The sequence below is a fragment of the Nyctereutes procyonoides genome, unplaced genomic scaffold (genome assembly GCF_905146905.1).
Source record: "Nyctereutes procyonoides isolate TBG_1078 unplaced genomic scaffold, NYPRO_anot_genome, whole genome shotgun sequence".
NCBI classification, from domain to species: domain Eukaryota; kingdom Metazoa; phylum Chordata; class Mammalia; order Carnivora; family Canidae; genus Nyctereutes; species Nyctereutes procyonoides.
In genome coordinates this window covers 47,751,891-47,775,929 of record NW_026575020.1, presented here as the reverse complement: position 1 = coordinate 47,775,929, position 24,039 = coordinate 47,751,891, and the positions used below count along the sequence as shown (strand labels likewise).

The following is a 24,039-nucleotide window of genomic DNA, read 5'->3' as shown; positions in this document are numbered from 1 at the left end:
AGAGTATAACCATGAAGTAATCAGACTGATTGTTAAATAAACATACCAAAATTTACATTTCAAGTAAGTGTTGTTCCTTCAAAGAAGTCAGTTGGGAGGAAATAGAACCCACTCCAATGATGCAGTCACTGTTCAAAACATTTCTGAAACTCTGCTTTTATAACTGGCCTCACCAGCCAGCTATGAACTGCATGCACAAGAAAATAAGTCTCATTACATGAGAGGCACATCTCTCTCTCTCTCTCTCTTTTTTTTTTTTTTTTTACCCCTAATGGTACTGCTCAGTTGGATCACCTACCTTATTTACCAGACATGTCTCAGAAAGATTTTGAAGCTTTTCTAAAATTAAATCTACCCTCAAAAAAGAAAGTTTGGTCACCATTCATTCATTCAAAATAAACAGAGGTTTATCAAGGGCCTCCAGGTGTCTATACCCTGGGCCAGGTGCCAAGAATTCAAGGTGAAGAGAACAGTATCTACCTTCCAGGGACTTGAATGTTCAAAAGAATCTGTCACTGGCTCTGAAAGCAATTCCAAAAGGAGAGAGCAAAAAAGTGTTGAGCAATGTCAACTATTATAAAATGGCAATAATAAATGCTCTTCCAAAGCAAATATCTTAAAGTGGTACCACTTTTTGGTGGAAGTTCTGCTATTCTTATCAGAATTACCTGTCACTTTATATCTGTACTTCATACGATATTAGTTTGATTTTTACAAATTCCTACACTTAAATAATCTTAATAATAGGTCTAAAAAACCTATTATGATTGCTGTCTCTACACTGTATAACACAAAAGTACTTTAAAAAACCTGAGAAAATTGTAAAACAAACAAAAAGACCAAAACTATCCAAATTTGAATTTTCACCTGACCAAGAGTAAGTAAATACCCTCAGATCAGGGAACAAATAGAACAGTGGTCACTCAAATGTCTAAACTAGGGGCTGACTTTTTTTTTTTCTTTTTTTTTTTTTTGGTAAAGGGCCAAACAGTATATATTTTAGGTTGTGTTGGCCATACAATCTCTGTTGCATTTACTCAACTCAGCTGCTGTGGCACAAAGGCACCCATACATAATAAATAGGTAAATAAATGGGCATGGCTATGTTCCATCCAATAAAACTTTATTTACAAAAACAGACAACAGGCCAGAATTGGCCCACAGGTTATAGTTTGCCAACCCCTGATCTAAACCGAATGCAGAAGCCCTATGCATTCAGAGACACCCTATCTGTGTCTTGAGTCAGCATACCAGGTTCAAGGTCCAACTGACAGAGGTACTGGGAAGTATTCAATGTAACAACAACCACTCGGTGTTTAAGAATATCTTCTTTCTGTGGCATCTGAAAGGTGGAATGTGCGCTTGAGATCAAACAGTACTGATGCACAACTGGGTGGACAGTCTTTACCCAGCGATTTCTGAAATATACCCTATAAAAGAAGATAATATTTCCTATTTATATTAACATGTTACCAATATAATAAAAAAACTGACAGTATTATTTAAGACTACCATATCCAGAAATTAATAAATCTGGTAATCATTAACACTCTACTGAATTAGAATTTAACATACAACTGTGACTATGCCCTACCAAAAAAGGATTCAAACAGAAAGCATATGCACCATCATAAAATATCTCATTATTTTTAAGTGTTCATAAACACGCTGTGTTCACACAAACAGTTCACACAAAGAATTCATAAGCACTATAGTTTTTTTCAAGTTCAAAACATTCCTATTTGGGAATTACTTTTTTCCTAGAATATTCTTACAAAAATATACTTAATTCATATTGTAATTATCTGTGCTAATAAAAATAAATTGCACATCCACAATAGAAACTTAAATGTTATCTGTATTTCACTTCAGAATATATTTTTATACTTGTATCTAAATAGACCTCTATCTAAAGTTCTAAAGGAGATTTATTTAAAGGAAATTATCTGAAGGAAATTTAACAATAAAGTTAAATTTTAGACAACCAGAAAAATCTTAAAGAAGAGCATCTCCTCCACTAACTGCAAAAGAAAAACATTAATAGGCCTCATGCAACAGACTACTAAAATGGTATAAAAACAACTCATCCATCCATCCACCCACCCATCTCTAACCCACTGGCATATAACAAATATCTACTGGGGGTCTACTATGCTGCAGCACAAAGGCAAATCACATGACTTCCAGGCTTTCATAAAGGCTTTTACTCTAATTTTAATGGAAAGCCATCAGAGTTCTGACAGGGCAGTCACATGATCTGAATTATGTTGTTAAAGGACCACTGTTTCTCTGACAGAATATATAGTTCAGGGAGGTAGGAAAGGGCTGGACAGTGGTATGCTGGTAAATGTTGAACAATCAGCTTGGAGGAAACGGGTGGAGCTGATCTGTAGTGTCTGCTGACTTCTGTGGTATAAAATCTACTACCATGGCCAATTTCAAGCCACCAACATGATGCTAATGAACACAAACTTGGGAAGACATGTACATGATTATGCCTCACAGACACTATAAGCTTGGCTGCAACACATGACTGACTGGAACAGAAGCAGGGGCAGAGGACAGAAGCAGGGAGACAAGTTAGGAGGTTGCTGTAAGGCTCTGAACAAGAAAAACTAACAGCCTGGACCAGGATGGTAACAATAAAGATGTGAAGGTAGCTGGATCCGCTACATACTTTGAGAGTAATGCTGACGGGATTTACGGGTGAATCAGATTTAAAAGAAAGGATGATTCTTTACCTTTCAAACTAGATGAATGACAATGGTATTTACAAAGATGGTGAAAGTGAGGAACAGATCTGAAGTGGGGGCTGAGAATTCAACTGTGGACAAATTGAGCAGCAGACATCCAAGGGGGGGATATTCAATAAGCAGGGGTATATGTAAATCTGAAGTTCAGGAGAAAGTCTGGGACAAGAAGTATACAAATGGGATAGTATTTAAGCCTTGGGACTAGAAGAAACTAGTTGGAAGAGTGATGACTCCTCCAACTTTCAGAGGCAGGCAAAAGGAGAGGGAAACAGTAAAGATAATTGGCAAGAAGCAGTTAAAGAAGTAGAAGAGAACTTCGGAGAGCATAGGGTCCAATCAAGGGATAGACGTCTACATTATTAAATCTTTGGGATATTCTCTAGGCCCATCACAGTGCTTGACTTATTAGCAGCATATAGGTTCTTGATGGTTCCCTGCCTGCAACGCTCTCTTCCCTCAGCTTCTGTGACTCAGCTTCTCCTTGCCTTCTGTCTTCCTCTCTAGGTTAGGGTTCCCCACACATTTCTCTTTTAAGGCTCTGTTCTTTTCCTGACCATCTACACCAGACACATGGCTTCAATCACTACCAATACTCTAGCAATTCACATTTTTCTCCTCCAGCCAAGACCTCATCTCTGAGCTCCAGGATGCATATCCAGCTTTTTACTTAACATTTGTCTCCTTTAGGATATTTCAAAGGCAGCTCAAATGTAATATGTGCAAAACCTAACCTTATGATATTCTAAAATGTGTTTTCACCTTCATCAAACACTTAAACTGGTTACTACCTTTAAGCAAAGCAAAAGTAACAGTAATAATAAATATACCTAAATATAAATTAGAAGAGAAAAATTAAGAAATATATTTTAAAACATTATTCTGATAGGAAGGACAGTAACCTTAGTAAAACTAACCAATATCACTTCTAAAGATGTAAATATGGGGGCATCTGGGTGGCTCACTAAGTTAGGCATCTGCCTTCAGCTGGGGTCATGATCCCGGGGTCCTGGGGTCCAGGTCCACATCTGGCTCTCTGCTCAGCAGGGAGTCTGCTTTTCCCTCTCTCTGCCCTCCCCCTGCTCATGCTCTCTTCCTCTCTCTCACAAATAAATAAATAAAATCTTTTTTAAAATAAATAAATAATAAAAGATATAAAAATATTAAACAACATGTTTTAGGTCTTTTTTTTGTTGTTGTTTTGTTTTGTTTTGTTTTAGGTCTTAATACAAAATGTTTAATTAGGGCAGCCTGGGTGGCTCAGCAGTTTAGCGCCACCTTCAGCCCAGGCCGTGATCCTGGGGACCAGGGATTGAGTCTCACGTCAGGCTCCCCACATGGAGCCTGCTTCTCCCTCTGCCTGTGTCTCTGTCTCTCTCTCTCTGTCTCTCATGAATAAATGAAACCTTTAAAAAAAAAAGTTTAATTAGACAAGCAAAGCAGAATTTACTTAAGTAAATGAAAAATCTCATTTTACCAATTATCTGAAGAAAATCATTTACAAATTATGATTCCATTAACTAAAATATGTGCATTTAAACATAGAAATTACTAGAAACTAAACTCTAAAATGTTAGTAGTATTTATCTCTGTGTGCTGAGAGTATAATTTTTACTTTCTTCTTGTTCTTTTCTATATTTTCCATACTTTCCTACATGAACATTTAATTGTAAAGCTGGAAAAAAGGTTTTGCAAATTATTTATCAATACTAATACCAAGCACCACTTCTCCCTCAAAGAAAAAATAAAAATTGAAATTCTAAAAGTCTCACTACTGACTTTTTTTGCAATTACCTTGGAAAGTCACCTCAAGTTGAAACTAGTAAGACAAAGTTTAATCATTAAGCCTATATTCCTTAAAAGTGTTGACTTCAAAAAGACTTAAATACTTTCTCGGTACTTTCACTTTGTGCAACATTTAAGGTACACACTGTCTATAAGGCTATTCAAAACACAAGCAACACTTTTCAAAACTGGAGAACAGTGATAAGTGACACCTTCAAGCTCACAGTATGAAATGTGACACCAATTAAGTAATTTACATATTTCTAGGAAGAAACCATCCACAGATCTTAATATGAATTACGACTGTTAAAGTAGCAGATTATCTGGTATTACATAATTTTAATTCACTGAAATTTTATTCATGTATTGAATTCATATATAATAACCCCTCAAAATATTACTTAAGATACTATAGAATCAGAATCAGAATTATCCCAGAATATAATCTATTACTTTGAAAATCTATAGAAAACAACAAATATATTCTATTTGCCCAGAAAGCAATAAATATATACTCTCTCCATAGATAATTATAAAGTAGTAAGTCAGCCAGAACCAGTTACCAATCTTCAGAACTATACACAGAAACTGTGTCTTCCTCTCTGGCCCAACATTTTTTTTTAAGATTTTATTTATTTGAAAGAGAGTGCACACATGACTGGGGGAAGGGCAGAGGGAGAGGTAGAAAACAGACTCCCCGCTGAGCAGGAAGCTCGATGTGGGGACTCAATCCCATGAGCCGAAGGCATACACTTAACCGACTGAGCCACCAGGTGCCCTCCTATACCTTGAAGTCTACTAATTCTAATGAAATAAGAAGTAAAAACCAAAACGAAATGTAATCTAAAATGGTTCCTAAAACCCCCAACCCTGGCATTTTATTTTATTTTTTTATTATTATTTTTTTTAACCCTGGCATTTTAAACTCAACTCCTGGAAGCAATAAATTTTATACATTTCAACCATAAGTGTACATATTTAAACATATTTACTGTATTAAATGTTTATGACCATTTTCACACTTTACGGCATTTACCAGTCCCACTCGAGACTACAAGATGTAGAAGGCAAACTCTTCATGGGTCTTATGCCACAGACAGCACACCTTCAAGGTCACGTGCAGACACTTAGTGTCCCCTTGTGTTCTTTCCCCTGCATCCTGGGACAATTCAGATAAAACTAATCTCCCCCAGAGGACTCCACCATGCTAATTTCCTCTACCCCACCCCTCCCATACCTCTCATGTTTGTCATCCCTCAGGATAATTACAAATTAATCTGAGTAAATGTAATAACAGATGGCACTAATAAATTTTAATAATTCAATGCACTACCCTCCTAGGGAATACACTTACAAGTTAACACCATTCTCCTTTCTTTTTCTTTTTCTTTTTTTTTTAACACCATTCTCAAAGAGATATACAGTGGTGAAAATGTAGGGCCACAAAAAGAAAATACTTAGGAAAAAAATCAAGCCTTTCTTATTTCATTCCATTTAACTAAATGGAATAACCTGAAACTTCTATTTAAATAAACCACTCTTGGGATCCCTGGGTGGCGCAGCGGTTTGGCGCCTGCCTTTGGCCCAGGGCACGATCCTGAAGAGCCGGGATCGAATCCCGCGTCGGGCTCCCGGTGCATGGAGCCTGCTTCTCCCTCTGCCTGTGTCTCTGCCTCTCTCTCTCTCTCTCTCTCTCTCTCTCTCTCTCTCTCTGTGTAACTATCATAAATAAATAAAAATTTAAAAAAAGCAAAAAAAAATAAATAAATAAATAAATAAACCACTCTTCAAGCTTGAGGAGAGGTGAGATTTTTCTGCTAGAGAGCAAGTTTCTGTATCTAGACCATTACAACTATACATATACACTATTAAAACGTAACTTCTTATTCTACACATTGGATTATAACCTGTTGGATTATAACCTCCAAAACATAATTTTAAGTGGGAAAAGTTAAACATAATGCTAGTCACATGGTAGATGTTAATGTTTATCAACAACAGCTCTTCAGCCCCAAAAATCAAATGACCAATCCTAAATCAATCAAGATTTGAGGGGGGCTTTTACTCCACTAGGCAGGCGCCAAACCGCTGCGCCACCCAGGGATCCCTCATTTGTTCTTTTTAATGCAATTGTAAAATCATTCAAACAGCTTTGGTTGTGGTTATTAAGAATTAGATAGCATAATCTCATTTTTTCATGCCTGGACTCAACTAGAAATAAAAAGTTAGTGGATTATGATTCAAAAGTGTGGTTAGAAATTAATTTGTAAGCAGTAATTGTATTCGAATAACATAGGGCATGACATATTAGTTTGTAAAATGGCAAAACTAAACATTAATTCATATAACAATGAAAGCAAATGGTGTAATAAACAACCATTTAATGATTCTTTATTGTTTTCTGAAGAAAAGGATTTATTCCCCACAATCTGTACTTAAGTACATTTCATATCCATATACACTCACGACAACCTTTCTCTATGAACATAAACTTTTCTTTGATACTTTGTCTCTTAAATGATAGCAAAAAGTTGTAAATACCAGTCAATTACATTTTGTTGTAGTAATCATTTCAGTATTTCATGCTCCTCTAAAGTGTAGCTTCTATGATATTACCTGCATGATGACAGTCAAAATTTTATATCTACTGCATGACTACTCTGCCATGCAAAATATCCTAGAATTTTAATTAAATTTAATTTAAATAAATCATTTTTATATTATTTCATCATAGTAGCTATTAGAGGTACACATCAAAATCTGCTCAGATCGTAACAACATTTTTATATACAAAACTTAAAAAAGGATGTCTTTCTCTTTACTTAATGTTTAAGAAATGATCAAAGATTTTTTTAATTTTTCCTTGATTTTAAATGACTGCTTCAAAAGGCATCACCTCCAAATGCCAATACAGTTAAAGATTTCATGTTCTCAAAGGTACTAAAATCTTTACAGACACCTTTTCTTAAGAATAATAAAGTATGATACAGATACATAATAAGCCTTAAAAAATACCTGAGAGGTCTTGCCTGGGGATTGCCTGCTTCTACATATGGATGTAAATAATCCTTTATGTAGAGGTCAGCAGCACTATTAGAATGGGTGCAAATGAGGATCCTGCTGAAATAAATGGTGCAAATAAAACGAATGATAAAACACAAAACTACTCAAGCAGTATAATACCAAACAAAAGCAGTGGCCATCTTAATATCATACATTTCCCTCAACCTACTCAGCACTCTTCAACATTTTATTCAATGATGTTTTCAGAAAACTGTATTACTCTTTAAGTTGTAAAGGAAATAAGCTCCCCCAAATTATTTTTAAATCTATTACACAGAACTTTTTTCCTGCACCCAACTCTTTGGCTCTAACATATATTACAATTTTGTAGCAGACTTGGGAGTTCTAATGGCTATTTAAAAGTGCCAATTTTTTAACAGTATATTTTAAAAGAATTCAAATTTTAGTCCTTTGGGGTTTGGGTGTGGGTCTTTGTTTCCCAAGCTGAATTAAACGGTCTTGCTATCCTTAGCTTTGTACTCACAATAAGAACAGAGGTTGTGCCCTACTGATGAAATTGGAGCACACATACCACCATCTCACCTCGTCTCTTGCTGCTGGAGTATGTGCTTGACGGCCTGAGCTAGAGTGAACGTTTTGCCTGTCCCATAGGGTCCAATGATGAGGACAGGAGGCAGCTGTATTGAAAGTGGAGTTGTAATGGCCAGAACAGCCTCTTTCTGTTTTGCATTTAGCCGAGGATCCAGCTGTTCATCCCATTGTCTATAGAAAATAAAAATTTATTTTAAACGCATCCATCTTATTATAAATAAGCAAAACAAAAGAATCTTAAATTTTACTGAACCCTTAAAAATACTGAAGAAGCAGAGCATCTACAAAAACAAATGCTTATTCTTTTCAGAAAATTACCCAACAGAGTTGGTACAGGGTGCTTCACCATGTAGATCAAAATTCACTTTAATTACTGTGTCCTACAAACAGTGTATGTTCTCATTCATTTGGGGAATATGAATAATAGTGAAAGGGAATATAAGGGAAGGGAGAAGAAATGTGTGGGAAATATCAGAAAGGGAGACAGAACATAAAGACTTCTAACTCTGGGAAATGAACTAGGGGTGGGGGTGAATGGGTGACGGGCACTGAGGGGGACACTTGACGGGATGAGCACTGGGTGTTATTCTGTATGTTGGTAAATCGAACACCAATAAAAATTAATTTATTAAAAAAAATTACTGTGTCCTATTCTAAGTGCAAAGAGATTTTGATAACTAAAGAAAGCACACACTCCTAGTCTAGCCACTACCAAGTCTATAAATAGTAATGGCAAAGTCTCAAAAATGTAATTTACCTCTGTTACGTAAAAAGATCAAAAAACTTTTTTTTTCTGGTAATAAATTAGTATTAGTTTCTTTGTACCATCAGTAAAATGTAAAATGGAGACAAACTGAATTTCAAATTCTAGTCCCCTGAAAGCTCTCTTTAGTGAAATTTAAAACAAGAGGCAGGGCAGCCTCAGTGGCGCAGCGGTTTAGCGCTGCCTGCAGCCTGGAGTGTGATCCTGGAGACCCGGGATCGAGTCCCACATCGGGCTCCCTGCATGGAGCCTGCTTCTCCCTCTGCCTGTGTCTATGCATATCTCTCTCTCTCTCTCTCTCATGAATAAATAAAATTTTTTTAAAAAGTTAAAAAAAATAAAATAAAATAAAACAAGAGGCAAAGAAAAACCTGTTTGTTCCTGGTTAAAAGATAATAAACGTTCACAACATTCTTAATTCAGAAAATAAGTTTTTTGTTTGCTTTTTTTTAAAGAGGGGTGCCTGGGTGGCTCAGTTGGTTAAGAGTCTGCCTTCAGCGCACGTCATGATACAATAGCCCTGGGATCAAGCCCTGAGTCAGGCTCTCTGCTTAGTGGAGTGCCTGCTTTTCCCTCTTCTCCCAGCTCCTGCTCTCTCTTGTGCTCTCTTACTATCTCTGTCACTATCTCTCTCTCAAATAAACAAATAAAATCTTTTTTTAAAAAAAAGTATCAAAGGCGAAACAATATGAAATGTTTTCTAATATTTTCCCACATACACATAATGTACATCTGTTCTATTTTTCAGCATAGAGAACACCTGTCATAGTAGCACAAATGGCTGCTGTAATGGGATCTATCTTACGAGTGTCCCTTCTATGACTTGGCTAAGTTTTGAAGATTTAAACGAACAGCAGATGCTAAAAGGGATCAAACCAAGTGGAGAATCAACAGCATTCTTTCTCACAACTACAATTAAAATACTAAATATTGCAACAACTATGGTAAAAATGATAGCGATGTGATCCAAAATAGGAAGGGTGTGTAAAGGGATGCTTAAAAAATTTACACTCAAAATGCCTACAAAACAATCCTACATGAAGAGAACATGGTTTAGACCAGAAAAATCCCTTCTCTTGGATGCTGTCCTCTACTGTAATAAGAAGCTAGTCATTCATGGGAAATCTTAATATTTTCAGTTTTAAAAAATTATAACTAATGCTATATACTGATAGATAATTTCAAACAAATGAAAGTCTCCAAGGAAATATAAAACTTTAGAAAATAAACTTTGACTACATAAACATACCATTACTTATTTTTCTGAAACTTAAGATTTTTATGTAAAAAACAAAAGTACTCTGACCAGTTGCACTAGATTTCCTGGAAACCATTCACTAAAGCTCAAGCTTTTTACTTCAAAGAATCTCTATTCATTAAAGAGCCTATGTACTTATAACTCTGCCAGCATCTAGCAATTTTCCATTTTCTGTAAAAGAGGAAATTAGGTGATCATTAAGTCTACATATAATGTATTTGGAGAAACTCAAATCATTCATGGCATCTCCTCTGCCTTCCTCTACTACTAAGCCTAGACAGCTAAAACACTTCATTTTTCAGCCTCCTCTTCTGGAGCTCCAACTCTGGTCAATGAGCTTATAAGAAGAGGTCCCTGAGAAGGGCTTCTGTTAATCAACAAAACACAAAGCCTCAACAGGAGAAAGCCCTCTTGCCCCTCTACCTTCCTCCTTCACCTGGCTAGAATGAGATCCTGGCAAACAAAACTGCAGCAGCCACTTATAATCAAGAAGTAACAGACAAAAAGAATAAAACCAACATGCTCCATGGCAGAGAGGAGGAGAGACTTCAGTCCCTGATGGTACTATGGAGCCTTTGCAAATCCTAGACCATCTGCCTCTGGGCTTCTATCTCTACTTGTCTAAGCCACAGTTAGTTCAATAAACTGTTATTTGCATTCATACTTGACCCCAGTGGCTTCTTTATCTATACATGGAGATAACAACATGCAACAGATGGTCATTCTAAGGTGAAATGAGACAATACATGGAAGCTGTTCAGAAAAATAATTGAGCGATAAGTGCTCAATTAATGTTAGTTTCTATTACTACATTCTCTGAGAATCTCAAAAAAATGACACACTACTCCATCAATACACACTTTCAAAAACAAAGTTTTAAAAAAACACTCTAATCCTTCAAATTTAGTGACTTCAAAGAACTTATAAATGAGACAATTATATACAAAAGTATAAATCTAAGACATTCATGACAAATTTATAGGTATAGTTCTAATACATTATCTCTTTATTTTTATAGTCCATTCTACTTATCAATTGCTTCAGTGTAAATAAGTGCTTCAGAGCAGACCAGAAACCATCTATAATTTCCGGTGATGAATGAGGGAGGCCAATGGGCACAAGTTGTCTTTAGTGTACCACCTGCTCAATAAAGGAAAGACGACTTACAATAGATATGCTGGTAAGACATCCTGATTTTCACAGTTTAAAATGATATAGTCTCTTCAAGCTCATTCTGAATAAAAATTATTTAATCCTTGAACCACATTGATTCAAAGTCCCCTTTTCCCCTGGTCTAATATATTTTCATAATTAATTTAGAGACCACATGCTCGAGAATAATTTCTCAACTTCATTTATCTATCTTTATTCCACCTTATCCCAGAAAAGATTTTAAATGGCTAATGGTTTCTCAGTATATTCCTATACTCCAAAGACACCTTTTAGTTACTATTAAATTACAGGGGTATGGAATCTCTTCCTGCTCAAAAGTTTTTTGTTACTTGACATTTTCTTACTTACTTTTGCAGTTAACACTTGCAGTCAGTGGTATTTGAATGTACTGTTACATACAATATAATTTTCAGAGGTAAATGTATCAAATACATGCCTAAAAGTTTACTGATATGGGGATCCCTGGGTGGCGCAGCGGTTTGGCGCCTGCCTTTGGCCCAGGGCGCAATCCTGGAGACCCGGGATCGAGTCCCACATCGGGCTCCCGGTGCATGGAGCCTGCTTCTCCCTCTGCCTATGTCTCTGCCTCTCTCTCTCACTGTGTGCCTATCATAAATAAATAAAAATTAAAAAAAAAAAGTTTACTGATATGCTCTCACATTTGAAACCCTAATTTCCTTCTTTAAACTTGAAACTTTTTTTTTTTTAACATTTTATTTATCTATTCATTAGAGACACACAGAGAGGCAGAAACACAGGCAGAGGGTGAAGCAGGCTCCTCACAGGGAGCCGGATGCGGGACTCGATCCCAGACCCTGGGTTCATGCCTAAGCCAAAGGCAGACACTCAACTGCTGAGCCACCCAGGCATTCCTAAACTTGAAACTCTTAGTAACTTAAATATGTCATATATTTATAACATGTAAGACTGTTAAGGATTTACAGATAAATGAGACATGGTCTCTTCCTTCAAAAAGCTCAGACTATAATGAAAAGAGGAAAAATGCACACAAGTGACAAAAATTCATTTGAGATAAATTGTGCTTGAAAAGCACAAAAGTGACTGAATCTAGCACACAGCAGATACTCGAGAAATTTTTTGTTGGAATAATGAAATGAAAGAGTCAGATTCATCTCCTTGAAGGACAGAACATTTGGACTGTATTAAATCTTAAAGAACAGGTAGATAAATAGATCAGTATTGGGCAAAGATTACTTCAGGAAGAGAAAACCATTTACAGATAAAAATGGTATAGGGGGACTCTCTGAGTTTAATGGGTATAAAGTATCAGTTTCATAAGATGAGAAAGTTCTGAAGATGCATGACAATGTGAATATACTTAATACTACTGAAGCATATACACTTAAAAATAGTTTAGAGGGTATGTTCTGTATTATGTAAATTTTACCACAATTTTTTTAAATTGTAAGAAATTAAGTATAGGGCCAATTAAACAAACTTCAAGGTAATTCAATATGACTAGAGCATGGGGATTTAGAGGGGTAAGGGGGAAGTCAACTAGAAAAAAAATAAAATAAATCTGAAGCTACTGTTGGAAAGCCCTGTCAAAGAAACCACATAACAAGAGGATGGTGTTCAGCTGCTCAGACTACCCACATATCAAAGAGACACCTTCAGAGATTTATAATCACTAAAATGAAGTGATTATTTTAGCAAACTAATTGTGGAAGAAATATGTGTATTGGACCAGAGAGCAGAAACATAAACTACTGGACAGAAGACCAACCAGAAGGCTACCTACATAATCCGGGTCTAAATTACATACTGGCTATAAAAATGGAAGAAGGGGGGGTGAGTGCAGAGAAAGTGAATCAAATGGGAAATGAGAAGACTGGACTTTTATAATTAGTAAATCACTGATTACTTTCAGGAGAGTGAGGAAGTGGAAAACAGAGATTACAGGATGAGTATAAAGTACAGTGGAAACATATAAACTCCTCCTGCTTGAGAAGTTTGGCAGTAAAAAGAAGAATAGGAAAAGGATAGTCAGGGGAAGCAAAATAAGGGAGAAATGATTTGGTTTTTGTGTTGTAAGGCATACTGTGCTTTGTTTTACTTTTAGAACTGGAAGAAATGGAATGTGAGGGGAAGAGATATATGCCACTTCTAGGCCTGGCCCATAAAAATTTCCTATGTGATCCCTTGTGCTCATTCTTCCCCTGCCTGCCAGCTGCATGTCAACACAAAGAATGAAACCGTGGTAACCACTTACTGAAGATACTAGGGCCTCCATCAGTGGTAAAGCAGGGCCCCCTGACCAGGACTGGACTGACACAGGTGATAAGTAAATAAATAAACTTCTATTGTGTAGAGCCATTGAGATGAAAAAAAGGGGAGAAAGGGAACAGAGAAGGAAAGGGAAAAAAAGGGAAGGAAAGGAAAGGAGGAATGAGCAGGGTAGCAGCAAGGGCCAAGAAGACAAAAACTCAGGAAAAAGGATGAGAAGAAAGATGCAGTCATACAGCTGTCATGGTTATTTTGGAAACAAATCAGAAGTACCCTTATAAAGACACTTATAAAGCTGTGCCAAGGTGAATTTAAGCAGGAAAATATTTATACAACCATTAACATGAGAGCAGTTTCTGAAATATTATCTTCTGTGATACTTTCTCCATTTTCCTAAATTACAAAAACATCTTCTATATTCAAAAATCATTTTAAATTAACTGTTTGAGACACTTTAAAAGGTCCTAATTTTCCCATTCAACTTATACTCAGAAATATACATGAATCACTTGGCATTCTATCAAATTAAGGTGTTGAGAAAAGCAACAGAACTCATTTAGACTCTGAGGAAAAGTTAAGAAAGTACATGATGAACATCAAAGGTTTCCTTTTTTTTTTTTTTTTTAATTTTTATTTATTTATGATAGTCACAGAGAGAGAGAGAGGCAGAGACACAGGCAGAGGGAGAACCAGGCTCCATGCACCGGGAGCCCGACGTGGGACTCGATCCCGGGTCTCCAGGATTGCGCCCTGGGCCAAAGGCAGGCGCCAAACCGCTGCGCCACCCAGGGATCCCCAAAGGTTTCCTTTTAAGACTCTTTCACTTTCCTTTCTTCACTAAAACATGGCTCCTGGAGAATATGGTAAATTTGCTTATAAAACCATATTGGCAGTACTTGATATAGAGATTCAACTTAACATTAACATGACTTCCTTTAGTGAGACATCTCCTTTCCTGTACCTGTTGGGACTCCAAGGTATGGTTGGAGTCATAGTGGTGTCTGGAAACAAAACCCCATTGTCCTTGATCCTGTCTAGCGCATAATGCATTTCACAGAGGGGTAATCGATTTAACTGAAACTGAAGTTCAACCTGAAACACAAAATAAACATTTTTTTAAAAAATGTATGAACACAAACATCAATGCTTGCAGCTTGCTTGAAGATTTTGTGGAGATAACCTTTTTGGGAAGCCAAGTTTAGAGATTCTTTTAAGTGCAATTCTATTTTAATAAGAATTATTATGGCTAATTTTGCTCTGTTTACTTAAGGTGTTGAGAAAAGCAACAGAACAGTGTCAGGCATTGCAATATGCACGTTACATAAATTATCTCATTTACCAGTACCAATGCTGTATATATCATTATTAACCCCATTTTACATCTAAAGAAAATGAAGTGCTTGTGAATCACTTAATATCTAAATAAAGGTTATCTGATTCCTCCATATTCCTATGAATAATATACTTGATGAAATTAGTAGAACATCGTGAAATATCATCTCTCAAGTGATAAAAACCAGGCCTAGGACACACTGGCTTTCCAGTTACATAGGGCAGAGGAGAACCATAAATAGAGAACACAAGCAGACACAACTCAGATGAGAACTGTCCTGGTTGTGGCTTAGTTTCCTTTAATCTGTTCATTTACTGATTTAAAATTCTAATCAGAAAGTTTGGCCTCGTGTAAGACTGAAACCTTGTAGATGTCAATTATCAAACTGGTTTTCTCTGACAGTTACCAGAGGTCTAATTATCCACCCACCACCATAACAGTTCAAAGTCAACGGCACTTCAGGTTATGGCAGAAGATGGAAAGCCAAACTAGAAGAATTGTATCAGCTAACAAGGATACTATAGACAACCATAATTAAGTTTTCTCACTTCAAAACACACCTGTATGTCATAATCAGGCCGAAGATTAAGTTCTTCACAGCATTCCCTGGATATCCTTAAAAATATATATTCTTTTGTTTTTTCTTCAATAGTAGCTTCATAAACCTTCTCTTTGGTTCCCTGGGTCTGTACTAACTTCTCTTTAGGGACTGGTAATAAATAAACAGCATTGACTTTGGTCATCACCAGCCGTCCAGCCAAAGTATCTTCAGAAAGTGTTTCAGTAAGCTTAAAGCGACCAAAAAGTTGTCCATTCTGAGCATACTTTGCACCTCCAGAAACTCCAGTGAGCATGAAACTTGCTAGAATCTGCAACTGCACTTTAAGGTTGAACCTAAATCAGAAATAGAAAATGAGTTTGGATGTTTTACATCAAAAACATAAAAAAAAACTAGATTAGAACAAAATAAATCTAATTTAAACATGCAAAAAACTAAAACTTCATCGTCAATTCTGCTCTATCGCGCTATAAACCATATACTACCTTTCTGCCTTTAATTCAAGCTGGAAACAACCAAACTATTTTTAAGTGAATAAATTCTCACCCAAGCTATAAAGATACATACTTAGTTGAACTGAAAACATTTTTAAAACCTAAACATTTAAAATAAAGCTAAGTATGATATTTTGATAAAATAAAATATTGCATGTTTAATACAAAAGTCTGCTTGAACACACCATGGGATCATTAAAACTAAAATCCGGGACACCTGGGTGGCTCAGTGATTGTGTGCCTTCAGCTCAGGGCGTGATCCCGAAGTCCCAGGATTGTGTCCCACATTGGGCTCCTTGCATGTAACCTGCTTCTCCCTCTGCCTATGTCTCTGCCTCTCTCTCTCTCTGTCTCTCATAAATAAGTAAATAAAATCTTAAAGAGAAAAAAACAACAACTTTAAAATCCCCTAAAGCCAGAAGGTAAGGCAGTGTTGAAACTACAACCCTTCATTAAACTGAGACTTTCCAAGTATATCTTACCAAAAGATTCAAACTGTGAAATTTTTCTTTCAATACTGTTAACAAATAATATCCAGAATAAACTTTTGTTAGTGACTACCCTGAGACAGATCTCATGCAGGAATTACTGGAAGAGAAGTTAAGAGCTAACTTGTCAGGAAATGGCTAGTGAGTCACTCACAGGCAGTGAGTGTGAGAGAATGTGTGTGTCAAGCAAGTATGGAAAATCAAGATCTACATGGTCAAGAAGTAGGAGGTGGAAGAAAGATTTAAAGTAACAGACACCTTTCTCCCTTGCCATTCTGAAATGATGCTGTAAGAAGAGAAGACAAAGCGGTAAAAGAGGAAAGGGAACATCTACTTTTTCTTCAGAAGATTTAAAATTATGTGAATGAAAAAAATTAAGTTGTTTTAAAATCTATACATCCATTTATGGAAAAGGCTACTTTTTAATGGTACTACTGGTCTGGTTTCAAATCTTCTTTTGTATACATGATGCTAAGAATATCTTACAAATTCTTAAGGAAAAAAAAACTTTTTTAAAACCTTGTAAACTTTCTTAATATTAACATCTGCTTACAATATTAGGAAAACAAATCTAATTAAAAACACCATATCAAGGGGCACCTGGGTTGCTCAGTCAGTGAAGGTCGCTCAGTCAGTTAAATGTCTACCTATGGCTCAGGTCATGATCCTGGGATTGAACCCCACATGAGGCTCCCTGTTGAGCAAGGAATCTGCTTCTCCTTCCCCTTTGCACCTCCTCCTACTCTCATTCTCTCTCAGTCTCTCTCTCGAATAAATAAAATCATATTAAAATGTTAATTAATATGTCTATTTACATACTTTAAATTATCAAAGTAAAAAAATAAAAATAAAGTCAGAAAAGTACAAGGATACAGAAACACTGTTACAGAACTCTTTAAGGAAAATAATTGAATAGCTATTCATGCATGCAATATACAAGAGTTTACAAGTTCCATTAGCAACCTTAAAATAGAACATGTAAGACTTCAAAAACGTATAAATACATACTAAAGTTAATATTTAGTAAGGAGGCTCAAATGGGGATTAAATGAATACCAGCAGAATTTGCATATGTGTGGAATTATTAAAAATCACAGTATATTTTTCTCATTCTCATATTTCATAGATCCAAACTAGTTTGTATCTTACCAGTTACATTTGACTCTTTAAAGACTGGAATGTGCACTAAATTCACATTTGAAAAAATCAGTCTTAAAATGAAAATAAAAGTATATTATACTCCCCAGTTTACATATATTATACTCCCCAGTTTACATATAATCTATGTTCACCTGCTTTTTTGTTTGTAATAAAATATATGCTTTTAAAAAGAACAGAAACCTATGGCTGTATAGCCATACAGTTAAAAAATTTTTTGTAAGATTTTATTTATTTATTCATGAGGGAGACAGAGAGAAGAGAGGCAAAGACATAGGCAGAGGGAGAAGCAGGCTCCCTGCAAGGAGCCTGATGTGGTACTCAATCCCAGGATCCTGGGATCACAACCTGAGCCAAAAGCACTCAGCCACTGAGCCACCCCAGTACCACAAAACACAGTGAAATTTTTACATTCCTTGTACTCCACATACACACATGAGATTTAGGGTCATTAAAAGTTTTCCGAGCTAAAAGAAATTTCTTATAATGCATTCTTAATTTAGAAATAGTCTCTTTGTTGCTTAAGGTGATACACAGTATTGTCTTGTTTTGTTTTTAAACTTTGTAATCACTTTGCGCTTTCTTTTCTACTGACTTCCAGAAAGTCATACTCTCCTACTTTTTGTCTTACCTTTCTAGCAGCTCCTCCATATTCCACCCAAGCACTGGCCACCAGCTCAAAGTCTACCCTGCCCTGTTCTTGCTCTGTAGATTCTCATCAAGGGAGGTCACCCTCTCTCCTAGATCTCTCAGCTCAGGGCTGTTAACCCAACTGTCAAGCAGACACCTTCACTTATACGCTCTTCAAACTCAGTACAAGCAAAACACAATCTCCATCCAACATCCCCTCCTGTCACCCCAAACCAGTCTTTCCATGTATGACACATCTTGGACAATAGCACTCTCAGCAACCTAGGTGTCCAAGACAGAAACCAGGTTACCCTGGACCTTTTGTCTGTCACCATCCTTCAATCCCCCATCATAATTTCACCAAGCTGTTGGTTCCTCCTCCTACTATTGGTTCCTCTTCCTACTAATTTATCTTCATCTTAATGTTTTGAACTTAGGTAACTATAACAAACTCCTAACATGATTGGTTTCAAATCTATACTCCAAACCACCACCACAGGATCTTTGCAAACTCGAAGTCTGATGATAAGTAGCTTTATCTAGCTCTAAGGGTAAGGTTTAACCAACTTTCTCTCTCACCATCCTATCCAACTCCATACGCGAGCCCTCCATTACAGCTAGGATGACCAACTTGCAATTTCCTCCAAAATTCCATGCTCTTATTCTCATGTCCTGTTCTTTCCAACTAATGTATTTGTCCTATTTCTTCATCTGACAATTTTACCTGGGTTTTGTTGTTGTTGTTGTTGTTGTTGCTGTTGTTTTTAATTCAGCTTAAAGGAACACCTAGGTGGCTCAGTTGGTTGAGGGTCCAACTCTTGGCTTCGATTCAGGTTATGAACTCACGGGGGGCAAGGCAGAGCTCCACAATAAGCTCTGTGTTCGGCAGGAAGGCCACTTGAGATTCTCTCCCTATGCCTGTCCCTTAACTTGTGTGCATGCACACACTCTCTCATGCTCTACTTAAAACAAATAAAATCTTTAAAAATAAATAAATAAAAATTCAGCTTAAACACCATCTGGTTCCCAAAAGCAGACTTGATTCCCTCTTTGACTTCACTTCTCCTTCTCCTCACTAATGTGGGGTAGATGTCCTCCTATGGGGCCTTTGTGCATTCCTATTGCAGTGTTAATTACATTGTATTGTAACTATGTATTTATAGGTCTGTCTCCCCTACTGGATAACAAACTTTTTTCTAAGTTTTTATTTGAATTCCAGTTAGTTAACATACAGAGTTATACATCAATTTCATGGATTGCAAACTTTTGAAGAAGAAGGAAATATAACATTTTTGTCTTAGAATCAGTAGTGGCTAGTCTGAACCTAACACTTTATATACTCAATAAATTTTGTTCATTGAACTAATTTTACATTTTTGTAATAATCTGATTTTTTCCAGGCAACATATTTCCATTTCAACTACTTTATATTATTCCCTAACAAACTCTAGAAATTGCATATTTTCTCAACTAAGACAATATATTAAAATTTTATTATTACATCCATTTTAGAAGCTACCATTCCAAAACACCTGATGACAACTAGGAAATCATGAAAAATTCACCTCACTCTTAAAGTAACAAGAGAATCCTCTTATGACATTTAGTTGTGCCTTGCAACAAAACTCTTGAGGTAGAGGCACTAGAAAATAAAAGTATTAAGAAATACAGCTTTCCACCAGAAGATTCCTCATCTGTAAAAGATACAGACCTAACAGGCATAATAGACTTTCCAGCAGAAGTTACAGCTAGTAGAATATTTAATTTTCTAAAATATTAATAGCCTAAAACTAAATTACATTAGTAAGATTTCTTAAATATTTAGAACATGTATAGTTTTATGATTTAATAACTCAGAAATACCTAGACTACAAAATATATCCTACAATTAACAAAGATTATTTCTTAATAAAAAGAAAAACCATCTTTCCATTATTGCTTGCCACATTTTGAAATCAGCCTTAAAGCTTATGTAATTCCTAACCTTTTGGGAAATGGAATAGCAGCCAAGTAAATTTTGACCAATTTAATATCATACTTGGCTAAAAGAAATATAGCTCTATCAATCTTGGCATAGTTATATCTCTTGAGTGTAACTTTAAAAGAATTTCAAAGCTATATAGAGAATTTCACTTTATACAATTTCTGACTAAATGAATGATAACAAAAATCAACCAAGGTAATAAGCCAATATCTGGGTTTATTGAGGCAGAGCAACAGAACTGAGGCATACCCAACAGAGGCCTCGCCTCACCCATCTTAATGATGAAATGTGCATCCACACACCAGGCCTGTCATGCCAGCTGTCAGCAATGAGAAGCCACAACAACCTGATTAGGCATGCCACTGTGTCCATACACAGTTTAATGGACACAACAGCTTCAGCCAAAGTCAATTTCTTTTGAAAATGTGCATCTAAGAATCAAATAGATTTCACTTCAAGGTAGAATCATAATTGAATGCTTATCAACATGTAACTGAAGACAAGAGAAAACTTTTCTTTTAATCTTGAAAGAACTCAGAAGCATTTTCTAAAACTTACATGAAATGCAGTATTATCCTTACCACCTCCACAGATCTCACACTAAAATTTAATATAAAAAGAAATCTTAATTTCTGAACTGCTTTGAAAATCATCCCTTTCCTTAAAGTAAAAAAATAAAGAGATAAAACTGATTACTACATCCAAACTCAAGCCAAAATATATTTTGTCTAATCTTAAGAACTTCATTCAATCCCATTTTCAAGGAAGGCATGCTAAGGTGACCATGTAAAAATATAATAATCCAAACCTTACAATTACAAATGCAAGAAATCAGGGGCGCCTGGGTAGCTCAATCGATTAAGCATCTGCCTTCAGCTCAGGTCATGATCCCAGGGTCCTAGAATGGAGCCCCACATCAGGCTCTCTGCTCAGCAGGGAGTCTGCTTCCTCCCCCCCCCCCCCATGTTTATGTACACTCTCTCTGAAATAAATAAAATCTTTAAAAAAATAAAATAAAATGCAAGAAATCAGTATAAATTCCCTTGATACCACTTTCAAGATTAGCAATATTCTGTTTAAATTGTCAAAGTTCACAACTGACCAATACATTATCTTGATCTTAGGAAATTATCACTCATGGGAAAGTCTGACTAAATCTCAAAGAGGCACATTCCTGCGCATACGGAATACATTTTACTGTCAATACACACACATCTAGGTCATTTGAGGGAGGAGTCCATTTACCCATACCATTGTCCTCTGGCTTTAAATTGAGTCTCAATCCAGAACAAAACATTCTTCACCATTCTAATGGTGACTTGGGTTTGCTTTGATGACTGGTAGTGACTGAACAGACAAGTAAAATGACCCAATCAGACATACTAGAGCATGACCCAAAGACCAAATCCAAACTTCAGCCTGTTTTTGTATATCCTTAACTAACAAGACAAATAAAGACAAAACAAAGAAGCTATGCAACAAAGACTATATCAAGTCCACAAAGCCTTTAATAGTTTCTAGTCAGCCCTTTATAGGAAAAGTTTGCTGATTCCTACACTACAGCATAGTTTAGTAGCTACATACAGACCCTCTCAAATCCATTTTTAAAATATATTTCAAAAAAAAATAAAATATATTTCATGTTATTTTTAAAGAATTAACAATCAAATATGAATTAAATTCAAGGCAACATTAAAATATATACAAATAATAAGTTTATAAAGGGGAAAGGAAAAAACAAAAAATAAAAAGTTTTTAAGTAGTATATAAAACTCTGCAAAAGATTTTTGAAAATCCTTTATGTCTGTCATTTGTCCCTTGTCCATGTGCTTACAGACACCCTCTGAGAATTCCATTTAATTACTGAGGATCTGCTGCTTTGTATGTGCACCAATTCTATGCTGTACTTCACAGAATTTTAGTCAATTTCAGAAGCGTAATTTACCAGCATTCACATCCAGGGTTACCTTTGGGTGAGAGAATCACTTCTAACTTCCAGAATTCTCTGACGCGGTAACTGTCTACTTGTCACATCAGACGTTTAGCAATATTCTCTTTTCTGTCTTTAAATCCTTCAAAGTCTTGTGTGGTTAGCATATATAACACATAAAAAGTGATCCTAGAGATTTATATTCAATTTGTAAACATCCCTATTTGAGCCAATAATTATTTTAAAGATCAAAAAAAAAGAGAAAGCTTAGATGTTCCTACTATACGCTCTCTTACTACAATCTTTCTTTTCATCTCTAAGGGCAATTTTACATCTGGATCATCAAGTGCTGCAACTGATAATGTTCTAACTTCCTTTCTATTTCTGTTTGCTTTTTCATATTTTAATTGTAATACGTGGTCATTGTACAACACATCAAAAGAGAAAACCACATTAAAACATAAAAATCACTCATAATTTCACCAACTAGAACTTGTAATGCTGTAACTATAATATTTTTATTTTTATTTTTTCTAATATTTTTATATACAAATATATTCACATGTGCATGTACATACAAAATTAGAATTATACCAGATACTTTCATGACTAGCATATTTTCCTCTTTACATGGTAACATCAGTATCTTTACTGTTTTGAAAAGTCTTCAAGAACATAATTTCAATACAATAGTCCACCTTATCTGCATGGGATATGATCCAAGACTCCCAGCAACTGCACCATGGATAGTACCAAACCTCATTATATAATATTTTTTCCTAACCATACATACCTTTAATGAAGTTTTATTATTATGCACAATAAGAAATTAACAATAACTTAAAATAAAATAATTAAAACAATATACTGTAAAAAAAAAAAAAAACCTATGTGAATGTAGGGCATCTCTCTCTCAAAATATCTTAGTGTAGTACCCACACTTTCTTGTGATGATATGAAATGATAAAATACCTGGGTGATAAGATGAAGTGAGGTAAACGACATAAGCATAGTGACGTAGCATTAGGCTATTATCACTGATGATAGATCTCAAGAAGGATCATTTGCTTCTAGATCACAGTTGATACCAGCTAACTGAAACCACGGAAAATGAAATCATGGATAAGGGGGAACAACTGTAGTTACGGAACACCAGATTATATGGCTATATCATAATTTACTAATTCTTCACTATTCTATGAAAGATAAAATTTGTTTACAGGCATCTTTAACTTCACCTCTGATTAGTTCTTCAAGATCGATTCCTCCTAGAATTACTATATCAAAAGGGTCAAAACTTCTAAATACCTTTAATACAAACTAGCAAATAACCCTCCTCCAAAAATATACCAACTTAGTTTGTCACCAGTGTTCATTTCATGCTGCAGGTATTTTCAAGTCCCTCTTATATGGGTTTTTTTAAGATTTTATTTATTTGAAAAAGAGAGAGAGAAGGGGGAAGGGTAGAGGGAGAAGGGGAGAGAGGGAAGGAGGAGGGAAAGAAAGGAAAGGAGAGAAACAGAGAACTCAGTGTCCATATTTAGTACAGGGCCTGATACAGAGCCTGACGCAGGGCTTGACCCAATGACCCTGAGACCACCACCTGAGCCAAACCAAGAGTAAAAGCTCAACTCACTGAGCCACCTAGGTGCCCCTTATATGGCCTTTAAGAAGCCTTTGCAAGGTGCTCTTGGAGTGAACTTTTTATCTATTTAATTTTTTTTTAAGATTTTATTATTTATTTGACAGAGAGAGAGAGAGAACACAAGCAGGGGGAGAGGCAGGCAAAAAGAAAGAGAGAAGCAGGCTCCCCACAACAAGAAGCCCGATGGAGGGCTGGAACTAGGCCCCCAAAATCATGACCCAAGCCAA

At 35.9% G+C, this 24,039-nt stretch overlaps 1 protein-coding gene across 2 annotated transcripts in view; it reads right to left on the bottom strand.

The window, feature by feature from the left end:
• Positions 1 to 24,039, bottom strand: part of HELZ (helicase with zinc finger) — a 158,724-nt gene that overhangs the window by 66,888 nt on the left and 67,797 nt on the right. Inside the window, exons 15-19 of one of the 2 annotated variants that reach the window (XM_055326387.1) lie at positions 15,485 to 15,818; positions 14,553 to 14,683; positions 8,142 to 8,321; positions 7,551 to 7,655; positions 1,252 to 1,430 (exon numbers count right to left, since the gene is read on the bottom strand). In XM_055326387.1, the coding sequence (XP_055182362.1) occupies positions 1,252 to 1,430; positions 7,551 to 7,655; positions 8,142 to 8,321; positions 14,553 to 14,683; positions 15,485 to 15,818 (929 nt within the window). The remainder of the gene's footprint in view (positions 1 to 1,251; positions 1,431 to 7,550; positions 7,656 to 8,141; positions 8,322 to 14,552; positions 14,684 to 15,484; positions 15,819 to 24,039) is intronic. The other variant, XM_055326397.1, reaches the window with a different exon arrangement.